General features: G+C 54.1%; 1 protein-coding gene across 2 annotated transcripts in view; it reads right to left on the bottom strand.

The window, feature by feature from the left end:
* UNC5B (unc-5 netrin receptor B) overlaps positions 1 to 15,088 on the bottom strand; it is an 80,577-nt gene extending 65,489 nt beyond the window's left edge. For both annotated transcript variants that reach the window (XM_037055821.1, XM_037055823.1), the window contains exon 1: positions 14,989 to 15,088. In XM_037055821.1, the coding sequence (XP_036911716.1) occupies positions 14,989 to 15,067 (79 nt within the window). In that variant the 5' untranslated portion in view covers positions 15,068 to 15,088. The remainder of the gene's footprint in view (positions 1 to 14,988) is intronic.
* Positions 15,089 to 22,629: the final 7,541 nt, after the last annotated feature.

The raw sequence follows: 22,629 nt of genomic DNA, 5'->3' as shown, positions 1-22,629 counted from the left end.
CTTCCCCCAGACCAGTCTGACCTACAGGGGCAAGAGGCATGCAGACAAGGCCCTGCAGGGCTCCGAGGTGGCCCTGCAGCTGCCAATGATCCTTCCCATGCACCCATGTGAGCGTACACCCTCTGGGACCCATGCTCAAAATGGCACAGGCCAGGGAAAAAGAGGCTGACTGATTCTGGCTGTAACAGGCCTGTGGGAAAAACCCAGTTCTGTCCATCAGTCAACAGCTCTTCATTGAGACCGGAATCACATTGTTGGGAGACCCTGCACTTTACAAAGCAGCTCCAGGTTCTCCTGTTCTCCCACCATGCAGTTATTCCACAAGTCACCACAGAGCAGCCAGCACTCACCGGGACATCCAGGGAGGCACAGAGCTGGGAAGACCGGGTCCCAGCCCTGGGGAGCGGATGCTGATGGGCTCCTGGGAGGAGCACTGAATCTGGAGTCCAGACACGAGGACTATACCTAGACTAGTCTCTGATACCAAAACTGGAAGATTAGCGTCCCCGAGCCCCGTTTTGGTCCTCTTTAAGGCCTTCCTTGCAGAGTCATTACAAGGAGTAAGTAAGACAATGTGTGCAAGCGGGCGCAAAGAGCCTGAGAGCAGGCCCAGAGTCGCAGGCAGGCCAGGGGCTCAGAGCACCTGTACACACCTGGCACACAGGTGGGGTGTATGTTGATGGGACCCTCGTAAGTCAAGGTGACAGCAAACTAAACAGCCACCTCAGCACCTTCTGCAGCTGTGCAGCTCTGCATAGGATGCAGGAGTGTGTGCGCGTGTTTTGCAGGAACTGAAACAGGAGGATCCGAGGCTACCCCGAGGCCCAGGAGCAAGCTGCAAACTCTCTGGGTAAATACATGACATCACATCCCACATTATGCAAAGTGCTTTGCATACCACTTCCTCTCTGTCCAGGGAGGGGTGTGGGATTCATTGTCCCCCATTTTACAGAAGAGGAAATCACGTCCCAGGACCACATGGAGCCGGGAGTCGCAGTTCAAGCCTGGGCAGGACGGCACTTATGGGTCCCGCCTCTCTCCATCTTACTCGAGGGCAGCACAGGGAACCTGCCCCCATGTAGGGCTCACTGCTTGCATGTATAAGCAGAGCGGGGAAGGTATTCAAGAGGCCATGAACAGACAGTGAGACGAGAGGCCCGGGTCTGGCCTGGTCTCACACCCACTTCCTACACGACAGGCAGCGTCCTAGTGATACTACCTCGTGCTTTTCTTTTACTTGTCAGCATGCCTTGGGAAGCTCCCCACATCGGTTCACAGAGACCATCACTCTTTTTCACAGCCGCGCAGTACTCCAGGGCACAGCCACACTGTAGTTTACTCACCTCCGCCCCCAGGGCATTCAGGTCGTTTCCAATGTTTTGCAACTACAAGCGATGCTGCAGTGACTCACCGGGTGCAGTAGGCAATATCATTTGTATCGATGAAGGGGTATTTGAAGGGAAGATTTCTAGATGTTATGATTGTCGGGATGAAAAATAAAGCAGTATGCAAGCCGTTTTGTTAAGTACTGCCAAATGATCTACTGCACACAGGGCAGCACGGACGTGCATTCCACACAGTGTGCGCTCCAAGTTCTAGTCCTTCCCAGTCTCGTAGGTGAGACGCAGCTTCTCAGCTGTTTTAATTGGTATGTTTCTAACGACGAGTGAGTTTTAACATTTTTTTCACGTTATGCCTTACTTTAGGAATTGTATGTTCACGTCTTTTTTCCACCTTTTCGCCAAGTGTTCAGCCCTTTGGCCTTCGGTATTTTGGAGTGCTTTATACATTAGGGGTATTGATTTGTTGTTTGTTAACATTTTCCCTCTGTCAAATGCCTTGTCTTTTGACTTTCTTCAAGCTGCTTTATTGTCAAAAAAGATTTTTAAAATTTCTTTGTAAAAAATGACCAATTCTATATTTTGTCTCCCCTGGACTTTGAGTCATGGTTAGGCGGCTCTCCCCAGCACCGTTTACTACGAAGTCCGCCTTTGTCCCAGGGACCCGAGGGGGCCACCTTCTTCACATACAGTGAGTTCCACGTGCCCTTGGGTCTGGCTCGGGACTTGCTCTGACCTTTAACCGACTTGTTTTCCAATTCACGCACCAGTCCCACACTGCCCTAATTATAGCGGGGTTACAGTGTGTTTTCATATCTGGTAGGGAGAGTTTTACTTTTTCTTTACCTATTCTTATGCCTCTAATTGATTTCTCCTGATTAATCCCACTGGGTAATAGTTCTAGCACAGCGCTGAATGGCAGAAGAGATGATGGGTCTCCACGCTTTATTACTGATATTAATAGAACTGTCTTTAGTGTTTCCCCATTAAAAAAGATACTGGCTTTAGGACTAGGGTATATCTGTTTCATCTAACCATATAAAAAGTATCCCTTAAGTCCTAGCTTCTCAAGTGTTTATGCCATGAATGGGTGTTGAATTTTGTCCAAGGCTTTTTTTACACCATTTACAGAGATAAACATATGATTTTGTTCACTTAGATTCATTAATAGGATATATGATACTAATTCAGCATGCTATTAATATTATATAAAGTAATTTTAATGGATCAATATTAATGGGTTAATTCTGAACCAACTTTGAATTCCTAGTATAAAACAGATTTGGTTGCTGTGTATTATTTTCTTTAAAAAAAAAGAAAATGGAATTGGACACCAGTGATGACAGCTACCGTTTACCGAACAGTTTCTCTGTCCTCTCCATATATTGTTATCTGATTCAATCCTGAAGATAGCCATGTGAACCAGGCATTGTTATTCCCACTTCACTGATGAGGAAACCGAGACTAACAATGGGGAGGTGACCTGGCTAACAGCACACAGCTAGCACATCACGGGACGGGGTCAGATCTTGGATCTCAGTCATACGTGGGTGCCATTACTTGGCCGTGATCTCTCTATATTAACTGTTTACTGTTTGATAAGATGTTGGATGGGGAATATCTCTGTACGGACTGGGGTGAGGGTCTACCCCTACTTCCTGTCAGCTGTACTCCTGAATGCCCCCCCACCACACCTGAGCTTAGCAGAAGGACGGTGTGAGGAGCTGGTGAGCGCTGCTGGCGGGTGCGGTCAGCAAGCAGTCTGAAGATGCCTGGAGTCTGCAAAGCAAGGCGGCAAGCGGTCCTCGAAGCCCGCCCAGTCCCCTCCTAGCCTCAGCCTCACTCCGTCCTGGCATTTATGTCCCAGGCTCCACACAGCGGGGGAACCACTTGGAGAAAGGAGATCGATCCAGCATGGTAGTGGGCTGAAGGGAACAAGGTACCGGGAAGAAAAGCCTAACCCTCCACTCCCTGCTGGTCCCGCCTGCCCTGTTTTCTAAGAACGGGCAGCTGGCCGAGGGATTATGTAACTTCTGGTGGGCACGGCAGATGGTGTGCTGGCTTGGACACATCAAACCCGGCACCGACACTAACCTTCCTTGACGTGGCGCCCTGGCCTCCCCTGCTCTGGAGTGTGGAGCATGGAGAGGGATGGGAAGCGACCCAAACGGTTGTCATCTCCCTCAACAGCCGTGGACAGCCAGACCATGGCGAGACACCAGAGCCCCCATGGCAGCGGGAGGTTCCAGCCAGGGAAGTGGAAATGTGGGCTCTCCCCTCCCTGCCCTACAGCAAACAGCTCTCGGGACACACTGCGCAGTCCCTGGGGTGACAGACCTCGCTCTGCCAGCCTCCTTCTGCCTCAGATCGGCGGCCCCTGGGGGCTGGAGAACAGTTTCCAAAGCACCTCTCGGGTGTTTTCTCCCTTAGTCCTGCCCGGCATTCAACTGCTTTTATTCCTTTCGCTGATGGGTAAACTGAAACTCAAAGATGATGAGTGATTTGCCCGTCACAGAGCTGGCCTTGCAGCTGAAGCTTCCGGACACTCCTAACCCAGCACTCTTTCCAAATATATACGACAACGCAGGCTTCCCCTGTCACTGTAACCCCCAACCGATCACCAAGTCACCGGTGGGCCATCCTGAACCTTATGTTTCAAATACTCCCCATGTCGAGAAGGAAATCTAGGAAAGAAGGAGGGTGTAACCAGAGATTTGTGGACAGGTTTCCACCCTTCAGGACCATGGCCCGCCTTGTTCTTGCACCATGGGTTTGACCTCCCCATCAACCAGTCAGGGCCCCACTTTACAGAGAAGAGACACAGGCTCAGGGAACTGCAGTTAGTGACAGCCAGGGCTTAACTCAGGTTTCAAACTCCAGGGTCGCATCCCTTCGTTTGCACAGATGAAGGGACAAAGCCCAGAGAGGGAAGGGAACTACCTCCATGCCACACGGCAGTACGGCTGGATTGGAATCCAGGCCTCGCAATCCTCAGCTCAGGGCCCTTTTCGCTGTGGTCTCTTCTGTGTGCGTGTGTCTACATTAGTGAAGTGTACCAGCAGGAAAATGTGGGGTCAGATTGAATTTGCAGCAGGGATCACTGGGCCCAGCAGCCCCAGCTGTCTCAGACTGCCAGGCAGAAATTCCGGATCAGCCCACGGAAGGCGCTCCTGGCAAGGCCCTGCAGGCGCCTAGGTGTGAGGGTGGTGGCCGGGCAGGGCACCCTGCTGCCTCCGCCCAGGGCCCGGGAGGGGGCTAATCTCCCAAGGATGCTCCGTGAGTCTTAGCACTGGATGGCGGGCCAGGGAGAGCCCGTTCCCCTGCACCAAACCCAGCTCCTGCTGAGAAGCTGGTGGCAGGGACTCCGGAGGGCTGAGGCCTGTGGTCAGACCCTGCCTATGAGCCTTCAAGTATGTCCTCTCAGCCCCCACCAGCCCCCAACAGGCATTTTCTTGAGCCAAAAGAAGGCAAGGTGGAGGGGAATGATCAGTGGGCTTGGGACTATAAGTAGGGAACATGGTAAAAGGGCCTGACCAGCTGTGTCACGTGAAGGCTACCTTGCAGGTAAGCACATAGTTCACCAGCCCAGCAAGCATCTGCCAAGTCTGCTTCGTCTACACAAAGGGGCCAAGGTCACTTGACTAGAGTATTTGATTAATTCTTTGTGGCTCCACTGGAGTTAGTGAATAAATTCTTTCCTACCTCGGGGCTCTGACCACCGAAGACTTCGTTGTGACTTCTATCGTGCCTGGTGTATAGTAAGTGCTTGAAGACAAAAAGCAGGAGAGAATGGAGGAAGAGGGAGGGCAAATAGGAAGAGAGGCTGTAAGCAAAGCCTCGAGACTCTTCCGATTCTCTGGTTACTCATTCACAGTTGCAAGTCCAACACAATTAGGGACTGAGTGACAGCGGCCTTTGGGGGAACAGGCCTGACCGTGAGTTCCTCAGTCACTCATTCTACAATGTTTACACAGCACCTTCTCCGGGCCGGGGACTGCGCTGGGCACCAGCAACACGCAGATGAAGATCAGACACATCAGACCCCGTCCCCCTAGTCACCCAGTGTCACAGCCGCTCTCCCGTCTCGAGTTGTTTTCCACCCCATCCTGCGTCCAGCCACGGGCCCTGCCTTCCATCCCCAGGGCCCTGGCCCCCTGACGTGGAAAGGGAAGGGTGAAAGGCTGCCCCAGGGACATAAGCGCCCCACGCCCCAAATCACTGATAACGCTCTGAGTCTCGCTCTGCTCCTCTATGTCAGAGAGCGTTGGGGGAAGGTACCTGAAACAACTCTCCTGATTTCCTGACTCAACTTCTTGTAAGCTCTGCGTGTTCCCTGGGTGCTCAAGCCCCAGGCTAGGCAGGCAGGCACCTCTGATCACATTACTGAGATGCCTTCCCTCAGCTCTGTCTCCTGGCCAGTAATGCCTCCAGACACCCTCAGGGCCTCTGGGGGTTGCAGGCTCCTACGTGATCTCAGCAGCATGCGCTCTCCCCAGACCTCGGGGATGCCTCCTGGTATCTACCAGGCCCAAGTGGGCACCAGGGACCAGGAAAGGCAGTGTCCCTCTTCCTTCCCCTCTCCCTGGCTCTTCACTCAGCCTGGGAGCTGCCACTTGGGATTCTGTCCCCTTGGTCTCCTGCCCAGAGATGTACACAGAGAGAAGCAGGGCCCAGCCCAACCCAGGGGTGAGCCAGACTGAAGAGGCGGGGAGGCAAGAAGGGGGGAGGGCAATGGAAATCGATGCAAGCTCCTCCGTGCCAGCACTCCATGCGCTGTTTCGTATCACATCCCTGTCTGGTGAAGGCGGCGGGGTTGTCCCTGCCTCACAGGTGGAAACCAGAGTTTCAGAGAGGCTGTGCCTCCTAGCCTAGGCACTCAGTAAGGGCCAGATCCTTTTAATTCCAAAGCCTTGGTCTTTCCACTGTACTAACAAGGAATCCCTGGCTCCAGAAGTCTTGTTTTACCAGATGATCAGATATGAGTCAGTGGCTGAATCTGGAATTCGTTTCCCTGGGAGGATGTGCCAGAACTTCGCATCCAGTACCTTCACATACGCATCCCCTGCCAGGAACACCCTCCCCATCTACCCAGACTCCTTCAAAAGCCAAGTGTCACTCTTCTCTTCTCCAGGAAGCTTTCCCTGACCAGCTACTCAGGCCTGCAGGAGCCTTCTCTTAAGAGCTTAAGCATTTCCTGTCACGTCACCCAATATTTGGCACGAATAACGATGCTGATGGTGACAGCGAACGTTACTGAGCAGTGTAGAATGTGCAAAGCACGTGTATGCATGATCTCACTCATCCTCACAACAATCTGATGAGACTGGTGCCACTATTACTTCCATTTACAGATAAAGAAACTAAAGCTTAGAGAAGGTAGGCAACTTGCTCCAGGACGCACAGGCAGATGGTGGCACCGTCAAGATAGGAACCCGAGCAGCCTGACTGCACAGCCCGTCCTCTGAGCCCTGTGCCAAGTCTCCCTCAGGACACACACATTTTGGCCTGCCCTTGAACGGGCTCCTCTCTGTTGAACCCTCATGCACTCCTCCTGCACCCCAGCATCGCAGGCCTGGCACATGGCTCATGCTTCAAAAAGCAACTAATTCAAGGGTCAGGCCTGTGCTTTGCTCACCTCTGACCCCAGAGCCTAGTACTCACTCAGAATTGTAGGGCTGGGCTGGTGTTCTAATACCCCGCGTGGGGACGGGGCTGCTCGTTCCCCGCCTCCAAGTTCAGCCACCCTCACCCCTGAGAAATGAAACACTAAATGCAATGGCCAGGTCTGCACAACCTGTTCCTGCCACAGCCTCCAAGGGCCCCCCTGGTGAGGGCGACAGGGCGGAGGGAGCAAGTCTCTTCTCTCACGTGTCCAGGCGCATTCTGCTGGTGGGGTCCTCCTCTGCCTCCCGGGCCCTGCTGGGTATCTGGGGCTCTCTGAGGCAGGAGATGCTTATAGAGCAGGAAAAGGGGACTGAGGTCCCAGAGGGTGATTTATGGCTTCAGAGAAAGAGAGAGAGACACACACATACCCAGGGCTGCATAATGCTCACAAGGGCATTGCAGTCGATATATTGACTTTCTGGAGGGGCTTCTGTAAACACAAGTAGTTCTGAGCCTCAGCTACCTCCATCTCTTGCTGGTTACTGGGGCCTCTTCAGATGAAACCAGACCAAAAATCCCCCCAAACCCCAAACGCCTATACTCTTGAGGGTCATCCTTCCACCTCTCCCCTATCCCAAACACCTGGTGGGGAGACCAGCTAGGACCCACAGAGGTAAAGGCACTTGCCCAAGGTCACACAGCAGGAGAAAGGCAAGAAACAGTCTCAGGATTCCCAGACCCAGGGCTACGGGGCCTTCAGGCCCTAGCCTTCCTGCTCCCCCCCCTCAACTAAGCACCCCGAGAGGAAGATGTCTTGGGCGCCAGTGGGCTCTTCTGGGAGGTATGAGAGTGTATATTAGGAGTGTGGGGGGGACCCCCTGAACACTCACTGCATGTGGGCACCATGCGAAGTGCTTTATTGTACATCAGGTCATGTGATGCCAAAACAACCCTGTGAGGGCGATATTATTATCCTCACTCACAGACAAGGAAACTGAGTGCAGTTAGGTGAGCTGCCCAAGGCCACAGAGTTAGTGAGTGGCAAGGCTAGGAGGCGATGTTAACCTCCTCCAATTCCAGTTGGCTAAGCCAGGTCTTCTCTGTGCCCGACGCTGAGGCCCTGGACAGAGGCCGTTGTGAGCAGGGGTGTGTAGAGGGGCGGAGGCCCTAGAGGCGGTAAGAGGATAAGCCTTCTCCTCCTGACTAGTTCCCGAGAGAGGCTGGGCTGTGGATTCTGTCCTTTCCTTCTCACCTACTCTGTGCCTCCAACGGGACCATGGCAGGGGGCAGAGAAGCCTGCCTCCCCATGCCCCCACCTCCAACACAATCCCTTTCAAGGCCTTGCCCAGGTCCCAGTCCGCAGTCAGAGGTAGCTGAGGAGGTCCCCAAGGTGTACCCTTCAGCTGAGCCTCCAGGACCCAGGGGCAGAAATATGGCCTGGGGCTGGCCCACCAAGGGTTGGGGCCCGCCCAGGATGGTGGCCAAGCAGATGCTGATCAGTCTCCTGAGTGAGGGTCAGGTCCCAGGGCAAGGGCTCCTGCCCCGGCACCCAGCTAGCATGCCCTTGGCCCCCATCTTTTCTTCAGGACACGTTCTCAGAAAAGGGGACAGGCAAGATCTGGCTCATATCACCCCTCCAGGAAGCCCGAGGCTTAGCAGGTCCACTCTTTGCTGTGCTCTTCCCTGCGTATTTTGTTCCCTTCACTTGGCATCCTAGACTCTCTGAATGTCATTTACCATTTCTGGACCAGGCATCAGTACCCTGCACGGACAGGGACCTCCGTGAGGGCTGGGGTCAGGGGTGCTCTGGCTCTGGCCCGGGACGTTGGTCAGCTTGCTAAGTGGGCACCTATCTCCTTGTGGGGCTCTTACATGAACCAAGGAGGGCCCTCCCACAAGAGGGTTTGATAAGCTGTAAAGCAATGTGCGTGTTGGCGGGCTGTCGCTTCCCACAGGCCTCTCCAGTCCACAAGGGCACGTCTTATCCTGGAGTCAAGGGTGGCAGTCCTTGGTATGGGCAGATGTCCATAAACAGGGGAACCCTTTGTGACCAAAGACAGTGGAGTCCCATGTGTGTGCGTGCACGTCCCTTTTCACTGCTTCCACGAAGAGCCCCAGCCCAGCCATGCCTGCTCGGGTTGCTCTACATGAGGGATGCCACTCATTCAAGTTCGGCAAGTTCTAAGGGACTGCACTCCTCTTGGAGGCTGCAGTGAGCCCTGCCAGTGCTCTGAATAGGCGGTGAGCTGACGGCAGCAGGCCCTAGGGCTCAGATTCTGGTTCTCCTGGGGGCACTTAGTTGCCCGAGCTCCCAGCCCAAGCTGGTTTTAGGAGGAATCTACAGCCAACCTTCCTGTCTGTGGAGCAGCAGAGCCCGCGTCGGGCAGGCCCAGCCCATCGGCCCTCCACAGGAAAGCTGGCCTCGACCCTTCTGATTCTGGAACCTGGCATTGGGACCAAATCCACTCACAGTCCACAGCGCAGGACAAATGAGGTCTCAGTAGTGCTGAAGGGGCAAAGAGCCTGGGCCCCACCTCCAACAGGCGTCCCCCCAAAGAGAAAACAACAGCCCCTGCCTGGGTTACTCACTGTCCTCACTATACAAACCTGTTTCTGCGAGTAATACAAACACCACAGCTGTGCCCATGTGCACATCACACACACCACACACACCGAAAAACATACACACAGCCACCTACATCGCACACCCTGTATGCAAAAGGCATCATCTCAGCACACACTTCCACTCTGCCCACACACATCACCTCCACACATACTGAGCACCCCAGCGCAACACTGTCCCCTCACCTCCCACTGCACACTCCCACCTCCACCTCCACCCTCGATATGTATTCTCACCTCCCCCCCACACACTCCTTAATACACACTCTCATACCAACAGCCCGCCTTCCTAGAGGAATGAGCCGGGCAGGGATGGGGAAGTTGGGAGGCGCTAGGGGCAGCCTGTTCTGGGAGGTGAGACGGAGGGTGGCTCGGCGCTCTTCCTCCCGTGGCAGGGGTGTGAGAGCTCCCCCGGCTCCAGCTGGAAAATTTAGCTCAGCAAGGCGGGTGAAGGGGGCGAGGGGGCACAGGAGAGTAAGGGAAGGAGGTGGTACCGAGGTGTGCGGCTGGTAGGCTGGTACCGCAGCGGCAGTGAACGAGCTATGGAGATGCTAATCAGGCTGCTAGGTTGGCAAGGGTAAATTCTAGAACTCCCAGCAACCCCTGGGCTTTTGGCAGAAGGAAGAGAAACAAAAGGGGTAGGGGGCTGTGGCTGGGGGCAGTGAGGAGGCAGCTGATTTCGGCCAGCACTTCAGCAAACCGGTTTCCACGGCCATTAGCATCTTGGAAGCAGGATCAGAGATAGAGGGAGCAGCTGGGGACCTGTGGATTGACCTCACTGGAGCTAGCGTGCCCAGTGGGGCTGGGGGCAGGGGGCGGTGCTCGGGGTTGGGGGTGGGCAGCAGCTGTGGCGGCACTGGAAAGGAGTTCAAATCCAGTGTGCGGCCCCTCAACTGACTGCGAGGGGCCAGGCCAGCTACAGGATGCCAAACTTCTCTCAAAAAGCCAAGGGGGGCTCACCTGACTCCCTCCAGCTCAGGCGCACCAAAATGCACCTATCAGGGGGAAATTCCTGGCGCTGGGGGTGGGGCTAAGGTTGGGGAGGGGGGGCATTTGGCAGAGCACAGGCCCCAAGGGGGCAGGAGGTGGCTCCCCAGCCCCAAGTTCAAAAGCATGTAGTACCGATTCCCTCCAGCTTCCAGAAACTGCCCTTCCTTGTATTATTCTAATTACAGAATTTTAAATTTTCCCTTTAAAAAATCCCAAATAACAGAAAAGCACAGAATGCACTTGTTTGGTTTCATTTTGCCTTCACAGCTTTAATGACTCCCTTTGTGGAAGCTGTTTAAGAAACTGGTGAGGAAGAGGAGGAGGAGGCCAGGAGAAACACCAGCTTGGGCCTCCACTGCTCTGCTTGCTTCTTCCTCTACCCCCACCCCCACCCCAAGCCAGCGCCAGACAGCCTAGGCAGTTCTCTTCACTCCCCAGACCCAGCCACATGGGCAAGGGCCGAGTCCCAACCGATGATCTGGCTTCTCCTCCCTTTCCTACAGGCCCTTGGCCCCAACCCCAGTGGGGAGGTTGAAGAGACCACGTGTAGCCAGCAGGCCCTGGGGGAGGCTCCAGGACAGGCCACTCAGAATCGCTGACGCTGCTCTTTAAGCCCTGGGAAGGAAAGGCAACGGGAGCAGGCAACCTCACCTTAGGCCTGACCACCAGGAACAAGTTCAAAGTAGCTTCAATCCAGCCGAAACTCAACAAAGTGCGGTGCAGAGGGAGACAGGCCCAAGAGAGCTTGGCTTGTGATTTATTTAATCAATACCTGGGGCAGGTTGGGGCAGTTGCTGAGAAGACAGGTGCTGGCGGAGTGGGGGTGAAGCAGTCTTTGGGCACTAGCCTCAGCTCAGGGCCTCACCTCTGACCTCGGTCGGTCCTGCTGTGTCCCACCGCTCCAGGGTCCAGGGTCCACGCTCCCACCTCCCCCTTTCCCACACCCTGCTACTAGTCTGGCTAACACAGCTAACCAGCCCCCTCTTAGCTGGTAACTGAATTTCAGAACCTCAGTCCCTGCCCCGATGGCCGGTCTGCTGCCCGGGTGGAAGGAAGGAACTGGACGGACTAGACTGAGGTTTGTGAGGACGGAGGTCCAGTGCCAGCTCTGTCCCCGAGCCCCAGTTGTAACCCTGGGCAGGTCAGGGCCTGTCCCAAAGCTTCGGTAGTTAACTAAGTGGGCTGGGAGAAGGGGAATTGTTTTGTCCTACAGAATTTCCAGTTTGGGGGTAGGAATGGAAGAGAGGAGAGAGCACATCAGAGATTCCTCCCCTGGAGTGGAACTTGTGCTTTAACGAGAAACCCATTAAGGCACTTTAAAAAAAATGAATGTGTGGGGGTGACATTAGTTAATGAAATTATGTTGGTTGAAGGTGTACAATCCTCTAACACATCACCTGTGTATCGTACTGTGTGTTCACCACCCCAAGTCATGCCTCCTTCCATCACCATTTATGCCCTCTCTACCCCCTGCTGCCCCCAGCCCCTGCCATTTCCCTCTGTAATGACCCAACCATTGTCTATGAGGTTTTTGTGGGGGTTTTGTTTGGCTTAATCCCTTCACCTTTCCACCCAGCCCCCGATACCCCCTTCCCCTCTGACAGCTATAAGTCTGATTCTATTTTGTTTGTTAGATAACTTTGTTCATTAGATTCCACGTATAAGTGAAATCGTATGGCATTTGTCTTTCTCTGACTAGCTTATTTCCATAAGATACTCTTGATTTTCCATTTGTTTAAGTGAGATGGGTGTTTGGTACACTGCAGAGGGAGCCAAAGACGACCATCTCTCTTCCTCTCTCTCTCTCTCTCTCTCTCTCTCACACACACACACACACACACACACACACACAGAGGCATGGGCAAGCACACCAGTAACAGTAGGAAAACTCTGATTTTAATTGCACCTTGGAAAGAAGTGTTATCACAGCACCTCAGTTCCTCCTTAGCCACCCCAGCCAGAGGCCAAGGAAAGGTTCATTAAAAGCTCCAGGAAGGTCTGAGGGTGGGGTGGAGGAGACTCCGGAGCTGACCCCACTTTGAAGTGGCCTCTCCTGGTCAGTCACTTGCTGACATGTCTTTCTAAGGGTCTCCGGCTTTTTGGTTCCCTATTTGGTTTCTGCACCACCAAACTTCATGCCTTAAAAACCATTCTCATATTCACTGGGGGTGGGGTGAGGGAAAGGAGGTGCCTGCCACTTGAGAGGAGGGGACACCACCAGGATAAAGCGCCCTCTGTGGGGACAGCCTTCTCTGCCTCAGCTTGATCTCAGGCTCATGGTAGAGAAACGGGTGGGGCCAAGAGGAAGAGTCCAGTGTGGCCTGAATTAGCGTGGCCATTGGAGGGCAAGTGAAGACAAGACGTAAAAAGCCAATGCTCTGGCCTTGGTTTTCCTCATCCGTGAGATGGGGCTCATGAGGGATTCACTGGGAAGACCCAAAGAACATTCTGAAAGATGCTCTGAGCCTGTGGCATTAGGGTTGTGGCAAAGGAAGGGACACATTCTCCCTCCTGAAGTCAGGTTTCTAAGGGCCCGCATACTCTGAGCAACGGGAAGGCTGCAGGCCAACCCCAGCAGTTGGCCCCTCTCCAGGCTGGTGGGCAGGCAGCCCCTGCCGTGCTAAGTAATGAGCACAATTCCAACACCGGTTCTGCTTGCTAGTGAGAAATCAAAGCCCAGTATTAGAGGCCATTCTGGCTGGGCACCATTCATGCCCAAATCCATCAAAGCCCTGGGCTTGGGGTTCCTTCTGGGGAAAGTGGGGGCTGGATGCTTTGTTAAGTGGCAAAGGCAGTCCACCCCCAGCTTCCCCAGCTGAGAGTACTCTGCAGCTCCAGAGAACTCTAGGCCAACCAGTCTTTCTCCTGCCTCCCCGAACACACTACCCCAGTAACCTCAGTCTTTATTCCTGTTCCCATTGCCCCGCTGCTATAAAATCAGCTTCCCAAGACCCAACCCTGCCCATGCGCCACTTACAGAAACTTCACCCTACCCTTCAATCATTCCCCTCAAACACCCTCAAACCAGAAACCAACAACCCAGCCCAGCACCTCCCACATCCAACTGTACTCTTTGTAACAAGGTTGGTCATTCAGCAGCCTGCCCCTCACCCCCCTCATTACCTTCCAACTTCAAAACACTGCTTTAAATACCAGAGTCTGCCCAAATCATAATTAACTTGGATCAAATGATTATGTCGTAATTTACAACACAGGGCTGGAGAAAAAAGTGTGTGTGTGTTGGGGTGTGCTAAAACCAAGCCCTTACTCCTGGGCCGTGGGAATCATTAATTCCAAAGTGAGGACTCTCTGAACCGCTGTTTATTGGGTGGGGTGGGGGGTGGCGGATGTTAACATCCCAGCGGAAGGTGGAGGAGGGAGGCTTTCGTCATCTCGTCCACTTTCTGCACCAGTTTTCCTGCCCCATACTCAGCCTCAGAGGGCTCCGTACAGGATGCCCCCGCCCCAGAAGCAGGGGCGCCCCGCGGCCCCGGCCAGCCCACCCGCTTGGGTTCCGACAGCAGAGAGGTTGGTTCCCGCGCACTCGCCGGCTCCCGGGGAAGACGCAGCCCAGTCAGTGACGCTGGGCCCAGCTACACAGGAGCGAGATGGGCACCCATTCATGGCGGGGGTGTGTTGGGGTTGGGGTGAGGATAGGGACTTTGTCTTAGGAGCCCACCAACCCCCTTAAGACGTTTTGATGGGTCCAGGGTAGGAGCTGTACCGAGGCGAGCGCGCCTTGTCTGCTCTCCTGGCGGGGAGAATGTCAATGACCCATTAAAAAAAAAAGCAGAATCATTACGTACTCACCCCCGCCCCCATAGACACACATCCCCCAGAAAAGAAAAAAAATCCTTCCAGACCTGTGGGTCGCCCGATCGCGGGGAAAGATGTACGTGCAGAATTCAGCCTTATCCCCTCCAATAGCCAAAACCCTTCAAAACGCCGCCACTGGCGGAGCGGATGCGCGCTTCCTGTGCTCCGCGAGTCCTCTCCCTCCCTCTGGCCTGGGCGAGCCGGGACCCAGGCTAGGAAGTTGCCGGCGAAACGCAAGCGAGAGTACACCTGGCCGCAGCAATAGTTTTTCTGAGGTGGCGCCGCCTGGAGCGCGAGGAGCCAGGGGTCCCCTGGAGGCGGATCCTCCCGGCTGCGCAGACCCCGACTCGGGACACCGTTCCAAGTGAAAGAAGCGATCCCTTCCCGGTGTGAGCAGGAGGTTTCCGACTTACTTTGAACTCCATGGCCTGGGCCAGTCCCTCGCCCCCTACCCAACAAGGTGGCTGGGTGGGGCAGAGAAATATACCTTCTAACTTGAGGGCGCTAGCCGCTTCCACTGCGCGAACCTACGCCGCGACCGACCACCTCAACTTCGGACCAGAGTGAGATGCGAGGGTCCCCTAATCCCCCGCCCCCATGCCCGATCGCTCCTTACCTGCTAGGCTCAGCCTCGGGTCCCAGCAGAGGAGCAGCGCCAGCAGCAGCGCGCCCCGCGCTCCGCTCTGGGCCCACATGCTCCCGTGGCCCGGTTCGGGCGCCTCTACCCCAGGGCTCTCTCCCTGGCCCCAGCCTCGCCGCCGCCGTCTCCTCCTCCGCCGCCGCCTCCACGCCGTCCTCCCCGGCGCCCGGCCGCGCCAGCCCGTGCCCTCCGTTGGGGCAGCGGCAGCCACGCTGCACAGAGGGCCGCCTGGCGCTCGGAGCGCGCTGGGTGCTGGGCGCCCGCCTTGGAGCCAGGCTCCGACGCGCCCCTCTCTGCGCTCTTCTGCCTCCCGGGATCCGAGCGCTCTCCGAGCTCACACCCTCTGGCTGCGAAGTTGGGCGACCGAAGGTGAGTGCGTTCAGCCGCGCTCGCAGCTGCCTGTGCTGCGCCGTCCGAGGCCCCTTGTGGTGCGCCTCCTCGCGCCCCGCCGCAGCCCGCGGCCCCGGCACCCTCGCGGGTCCTCGCCGCCTGCCACAATGCTGAGCGCTGCGGCTCGCTAGTCCTAGTAAGTCTGCGAGCCCAGGGGTACCGCGCCGCGGGGCGGAGCCTGGGCGTGAGTGGGCGGAGCCTGAGGGGGGCCTTGAAGGGGGGAACCGACGGCCTCTTGGGCGCGGCCTTGACAGTATTGGGGGGCCTTTGGGGGGGACCTCGCGAAACGCTGCGCCCAGGGCGTTGGAAAACCTGGCGGCTGGATTATAGAAGCGGAGTCTGTTTAATTTTGTTTTCCAAAAATTAAGAAAATGTACCTTTGTGCTTTCAGCTTTCTTTTGTGAACTCAGGACTTTTACCTTTAGTTCCCTGACGTGTATTAAGCTCTATGCCTTCCACACGTGGGGTCTTTCCAAAAAGGCTCCATAATTGAGACCACCTCTAACACTCATGTTCTGGTTAAGCTGGGGTTTACAGCTATGTGAACTTGGGCGCAGACCTGTACTATCCTGGTTGGCCCTACTTGTCTGTAGGGCCTTGGGCAGAACTGTTTACCAGACCTCTCTGGACCTTTGCAGCTCTCAGGTTCTAGGATGTTAAAAACCCAACCCCCAAAAGGACAGTGGGACAGAGGGAAGAGGGCAGCCATTTTGGGCTCGGTGCACACTTGGGCTCTCTCCCTTGCCTGCTGTGCGACCTTGAACAAATTACTTAACCATTTTGAGACTCCTTCCTGTTGTCACTATCAGTAAAGGGAGAGTAATGACAATAGCTATTTTCACAGGAGATGTAAAATGGAATGAAAAATGTATGAAAATTGCAGCACAAATGTCAGTAATCTCTCTCCTCCTGGTCAGTCTGACTCCTGGGGGGGAAGTTCTGGCCACCCTTGGGTGGGCTAAGGGGCACATGGGGCTAGGTGGAGTTTGGGGATCAGTGTCTTGAGACTGAAACCCAGAGCATCAGAAAGAGTGAATCGGAGAGACCGTCTAGGTGCCAGGCATGGGGTTCGGTCCTTTATATGCATTACGTCAGTGAATCTTCACAACTCTCTGAGGTGAGTACCATTTGCACCCCCATTTTACAGATGAAGGACCTGAAGCACAGAGATATAAAGGTATTTGCCTCAGAACACACAGCTTTGAGTGCATGAGTGAGTTAGTGAGTGAGTGAAAGGACAGGAGAGATGGGTTTGAAATAAAAAACCCTTGTGCTGGGGAGCCCCCACTGCCATGCCTCCTCTGGGGCTGGACTGAGCTGTGAGAGGGGGCTGGCAGCCAGTAGGACTGCATCTTGATCTGTTCACTGCTTGGGATTTTTTCAGAGCTGGGTCTGGGATCACCCCTCAAATACGGATATGGTGGATGGGATGGCTTCAGGAAGGGATGAAGGAAATTACAGAGGGGTCCTGCCAGGCCCAGGGGCCAGTAGGGGGTGTTCTGGAATAGGGCAGAGCATCCCCAGGGGTGCCTCCTCGGCTGGAGGAGAAAGGATTCAGGGGCAGACCTATAGGCTGGAAGGGAACTTTGTGGGTACAGAGAAGAAACGAGGGCTTGCCCCAAATGTTTCCTCAAAGGAGAGATAAAGGCAGGACTTCCCAGTACCCGCCTTCATAATACTCCCTTGCAGGTTGGGGTCTGGAGCATTTGGGGAGTGTGTATGTAATCAGTCCACCTCCCCAGCCCTCTCCAACTGGCATCCAGGGTCAGGAGGGTGGACACTGGTAGAGTGGGACTCCCTGGGGAAGAACTCTGGCCACCTGAGAAAAGCCCCTACGGGCAAAGGTAGATAGGCTGTTTTTAGCTTGGCCCAGGACAGCCCAGGCAAGGGCAGTGGATGAAAGAGTCTGTAGCTTATCGCACCAGCCAGCTCCACCCATCCACACAGCTGCAATCACCTGTACACACACCGCCACGCCCCCAGACACAGTTACAGGGCACAACTGGCTGATACACACCTGCAAAGGTACACACAAGTAAATATACAACAAAGACACATGGGTGAAGAATGACTCTCCCCGAAACATCACTGCACAAACAGGTACCCAACCACAGAGACAACCACACACCAAAAACACAGGATTCAAAAAAGATACACACACACCCATCAGAGACACAAACACATACACAGGCACGCACATCCAAAAGCACTAATATACTCTAAGGCAGAAGACACTAAAGATAAATAGATATTTAGATATTTAATGATCACCAGGAAATGCATACAGGGATATAGGTACCAAGATTCCCCTTCCCAACCTGTGAGGCTGGCTCTTCCTTGCAAGAAGAGGCTGATGGCTCCCTTGCCTACGGTGCTGCCTCCCAGACATACTGGCTGAGATGCTAGGACTTGGATTTGTTATCCCCATCGATTGCTGTGTGTGTGTTATATTCCTCCTAGATTGTTAATGTGAGTAGGATATTAATGTATGTAGATGCTTTACCTTGAGTGAACCTGCATTCAATAAAAGCTGAGTGAATTGCATAATAACCTGGTATGACTCTTGTCTATTTCTTGATGCTGGGTTGCTCAGTAGGCAGCTAGCTGAGCAGTCGCCGGGCCAACTTATAGGAAAGACTATATTGCGAAACGTAACGCTGCAACATTCAGGTGGTAATTGCACCAGGTGGATCTCTAGTCCAAGTGTCAGGTTTCATGACTTTGTTTAATTTCCAGCTGGAGAAATGGGAGATTGTGGGGGGTGAGGGGTGGGGAGGGCAAGTAAAAGAACAGTGGTCATTTCCCCCTGCCCTGTGGGTCTCAGCCCCACTTCCCTCTCTAGCTTAAAAACTCTTTTAATTCTTGAGATACGCCCATGGGAGGTTCTGGACCCTGTCTTCCCCCAGAACTCCAGCATCAGGGTCAGGCACTTACCACACTGTGGATCCCTCCACCACTCTCCTGCACCCCCTCCCATGCTGTTCAAGTGTCTAGGAGAATGCCCCTTCCCCAGCCACTGCAGCTAAGCAAACCACTGAAGATAGGATTGCTCCACAGCCTGGGCATCTCCTGGGTCCAGCGAGAGGACCTCAGAGGGAGCCAGTTTGCCCCTGAGCCCCCAACATTCCCTGGGATGGGTGGAGAATAACAAGGCCCAATTCTGGGGGGCTACATTGGAGTTGCTGGATTAAGACTTACTCCAGAATGTCCCTAAGCCCAAAGCCATCAGACTCACAGCAAAGGGGTCTTGCTGTGAGTTAGGGAAGAAGATAATACAGTAAGCTGCTCAGAGGCAGGGGTATCTCCCTTTCTCGTTCACCATTATGTAAGCAGCACCTACGACAGTGTGTTACAGGCATACATTATTATTGGTTGTGGATACATCAATGATGCTAGAAGGGAGGAGTCACTGGTCAAAGGGCCCACAGCCTTGCCAAGAGCCCCTAGAAAGAGCCTCCCGCTTCCCCTTTGTTTTCTGGGTGACTGGGGGCCTGAGGCTGGAGGTAGGGCAACTTTTGAGCAATATAACTGCTCTGAAATCAGTCACATTTTTTACAAAGCAGACAGTGACTCTTTGCATTTTCTCTTCCCAGCCGGCGCCAGGCCTTGGGCATCTCCAGGGACAACTGGCGCAAGACGGCGGGGGCAAGAGAAAGCCCTGCCACAAGAAGGGACACTATGGGCTGGGACACCCTGCTGCCCACTAAGATGGGCCCCCACTGCGTCCACAGTCCGTGTGTGGGGAGGCAGCAGGCAGTGCCCAGCCCTGAGGCTGGATGGGGGCAACTTCTCCTGGGCTTGGGGTGCTGCGCGTGCAGAACAGGGATTGCTGATGTTGTCCACAGCGCACCCAGCAAAGGACTGGTCCGCACCGAGACCCTGGTGAGGAGCTGCGCGGGGCTCACCGAGGGCGGTATGAGTCCCACCTGCCCCTGGGCCGCAAAGGAGAGGCCGAACTGACTCCTGAGGGGGAAGAGACTTTAAACAAAAAACGATCAAAGGAAATTCAGAAGAAATATGATGAAGGGAAAAGAATGCCACAATCAGGCATATTCTCGAGCATCGAGAACTGCCCAGCAGTTTCGGCAGGGCAAGCTTCTTGCGTGCATCGCTTCAAGGCCAGGCCCGTGTGGCCACAGAGACGGCTCCGTGTTAGGGGACCAGTGGCTGGAGCTCTAGCTGAGGAAATCCAAGGCCTGGAAAGGCAAAGAAATCCTCCTCCCTCCTTTCCTAAAACTTCATGTAAAAACAACAACAAACATAGAACTTCATGTAATCAAGGTGTTTATTGTCGGAAGAAAGAGAGAGAGAGAGAGAGAGAGAGAGAGAAAGAGGGAGGGAAATGAAGGAAGGAAGGAAGGAAGGGAGAGAGAAAGAAAGGAAGAGAGAAAATCAGTCACAGAGCCAATTTTGACCCTTGGTGGGGTCTGCAAATGCTTCCACAAGCTCCCTCATTTCTCCCAAACCAGAACAGATTTCTGGAATCCAGAGCTGATGGGTGACTAGACCCGAGGCTGCCCTTACCTGCTGGGAGAGCTTGGGCTGGCTGCCAAGCCTTTCCAAGCACCAGTTTCCTCAGTCCTAAAATGGGAACAATAACTACCTCACAAGATTTTAAAAATTATACAAGAATCCCCTGCTTTGTCTGAATACAAACTACTAATGACGATTTAAAGGTAGCTGTAGCGGGTCCCGGTAGGCTTGGCTGGCGGCTTTGGGTGGTTGGTGCCTCCCTCTGCAGCCGGTACCCATGTGCTCACGGTGCCACTAGGCGGCGCGCTGTACCTCACACCTCCTCGGTGGCGGCTTCAACCGCCATCCTGAGGCTGTGGGTCCGAAAGGAAAAAGAGACCCCCCACCCTCCCAGCCTCGCCGCCCCGCCCCACGCTGGCTTCTACCTGGAGGCCCCCTGGAGTGGGTCTCAGCCTCCAGACTGTCATGGGGAGGAGCCTCTCAGACGACTGGGTTTGCAGGACCTTGGGTGGGAAGGTTTGGGGATGAGTTCACAATCCTCCTCCCCAACCCCCACGCCCTTCCCGAACCTGTCCGCCCGTCCCGAACCTGCCCGTCAGGAGAGGACTGGGCCCTGGGGAAGGAGGCATGTCAGGTTAAAGTCCTCGATGCTCTACCACCTTTTTGCAGTAATATTATTATAGCTAATGTTGAGCGCTGTCTGTGTGCCCCGTGCTTTCCTGTCCTTTATGTGCAGACAACAACCTTATAAAATAAGTAAGTACTGTTATTACTCCTATTTACCGGATGAGGGAATTGAGGCAGAGAGGGAGTTTGCCCGAGGTCTCCTACAGCTCGTAAATGGGGCGGTGGAGACTCAGAGACAGACAGACTGGATCTCAAGCTTGTACTGTAATTTTTAATTGAGACAAAATGTATGTAACATAGTATTTGCCATTTTAACTACTTAAAAGCGTACAATTTGGTGTTTTAGGTATATCCATGATGTTGTGCAATCATCACTACTATCTAATGTGATAACATCTCTTCACCCTCAAAGAAACCCCATTCCATTAAGCAGTCACTGCCCTTTCCCCACTCGCCCAGCCCCTGGCAACCAGGAGTCTACTTTCTGTCTCTATGGCTTTGTCTATTCTGGGAATTTCATGTAAATGGAATCATACATTCTGTGGCCCGGGCATGAAGCTTGGGATCACAGCTTCTACTAAATACCGTGACAAACTGCTTCCTCCCGTTGCCCACCCCGCATACACAGTGTTTTCTCTTGCTTGCGTGGGAGGGCTTTCTCCCTCCTGCGCAGAGCCTTAGGGTGGTGTACCGTGGACCTAGGATCGAATCCCGACTGTGTCTTAGACACTACACTGTGCTGTCTGTCACCCTCCTGGGGAGCAAAAAGGGTGTTTTCTATTGTTAATTTTCAAAAAAAAACTTTTCACTTTAGAAAAGTTTTAGATTTACAGAAAAAACTGCCAATATACAGGGTCCAGCACAAACAACACTTCTTTTTTATTTCAAAGTGATAAGTGTGTCATTCTGTAACATAACAATATCACACTCAAGCTCACCCTATGATGTTTTAGGTGAGAGATTAAAACTATACGTTGTTACACCCATATTATTACCCTGCCAACCACACTCACGCAGGCGTTCCTTCCACCGGGCCCTGTGGCAGCCAGGACACCAAAGGCTTCTCGTGGTGCTGGCAGCTTCTCGGATCTGACAATTTAACGACCTTGACGGTATCAAGGACTATATAGGTCAGGCACTGCATCGGATGTCCCTAAACTGGAATTTGTCTGTCTTGAAGTTTTCAATGAAGGGCCCTGTTAAAAAATAATTTTGCACTGGGTCCCACAAATTATGAGAAACAGAAAAGGCAGGTGGAGCCAAGCCTGAGACTTGATGCCACCTGGCCCCGCTCACCTCTGTGCTGAGCGGGTGGGGGGAGGGGGGAGTTCTGTGCTCTGAAGAGGGAGCTGGGAGCCTGATCCAGGGGAGAGAAGGAAGCTATAAACACGGAAGAGGGGGCATCCCCAGCACACAGAACAATGTTAGAAAACTCAGGGTCGGGGATATGGGTGGTGTGGTCCGTGGGTAGCCAGGCCCTGGTCCTTCCACTCCAAGAGCACATCCACCAGGGGATACAATGGTTGAGAATCTCCAGGAGCGCACAGACTGCCGTGCTAGAGCTTGACTCTGTAGTGAATGGGGAGTCCTGTGCGCTGACTGAGCCGGAGAGAGGCCTCATGGGAGCTGTGATTCGGGAGGTATTTCAGGCTGGGGTGTGGGGCGGACCAAGGAGGGCACTTCAGAGCACGGCGGGAGGCCAGTGAGATTTCTTCCGGGCTCCCAGAGACCCTGGGCCAGAGCTGCAAATGGTGCTGCCTGGGGACTCTGCGGGAGAGGAGGAAGTCTCTGGATACCCATTGAAAGTGAGGATTTGGGGATGGGGAGCAGAAGGGGAACAGAGGAAGAGGGGCAATGGAAGGAATAGTGAGATGAGCAGGAGGGGTGGGTTAGGGAGAAGGTGGGGGATGTGGGTTTGGACACAGTGCGTTAGAGGTGACTGGAATTCCCAGCACACAGCCCCGTGCTTGCAGGAGTGGTCACTGTTTTGAAAAAACAGCAAGGCCAGCTAATGTACACTGAGCAATTACAATGCCAGACACCATACCAAAAGCTCTTTGTGAATTAGCTCCTCCACCTCCATTATAACCCAGGACGTGGACTCTATAATCATCCCCATTTGAAAAA

This window comes from Sturnira hondurensis, unplaced genomic scaffold (assembly GCF_014824575.4).
Source record: "Sturnira hondurensis isolate 20B ecotype Veracruz unplaced genomic scaffold, ASM1482457v3 Scaffold0008761, whole genome shotgun sequence".
In the NCBI taxonomy this organism is placed as follows: Eukaryota; Metazoa; Chordata; class Mammalia; order Chiroptera; family Phyllostomidae; genus Sturnira; species Sturnira hondurensis.
The sequence above is the reverse complement of the archived record's forward strand: the minus strand, read 5'-3'. Positions and strand labels throughout refer to the sequence as shown.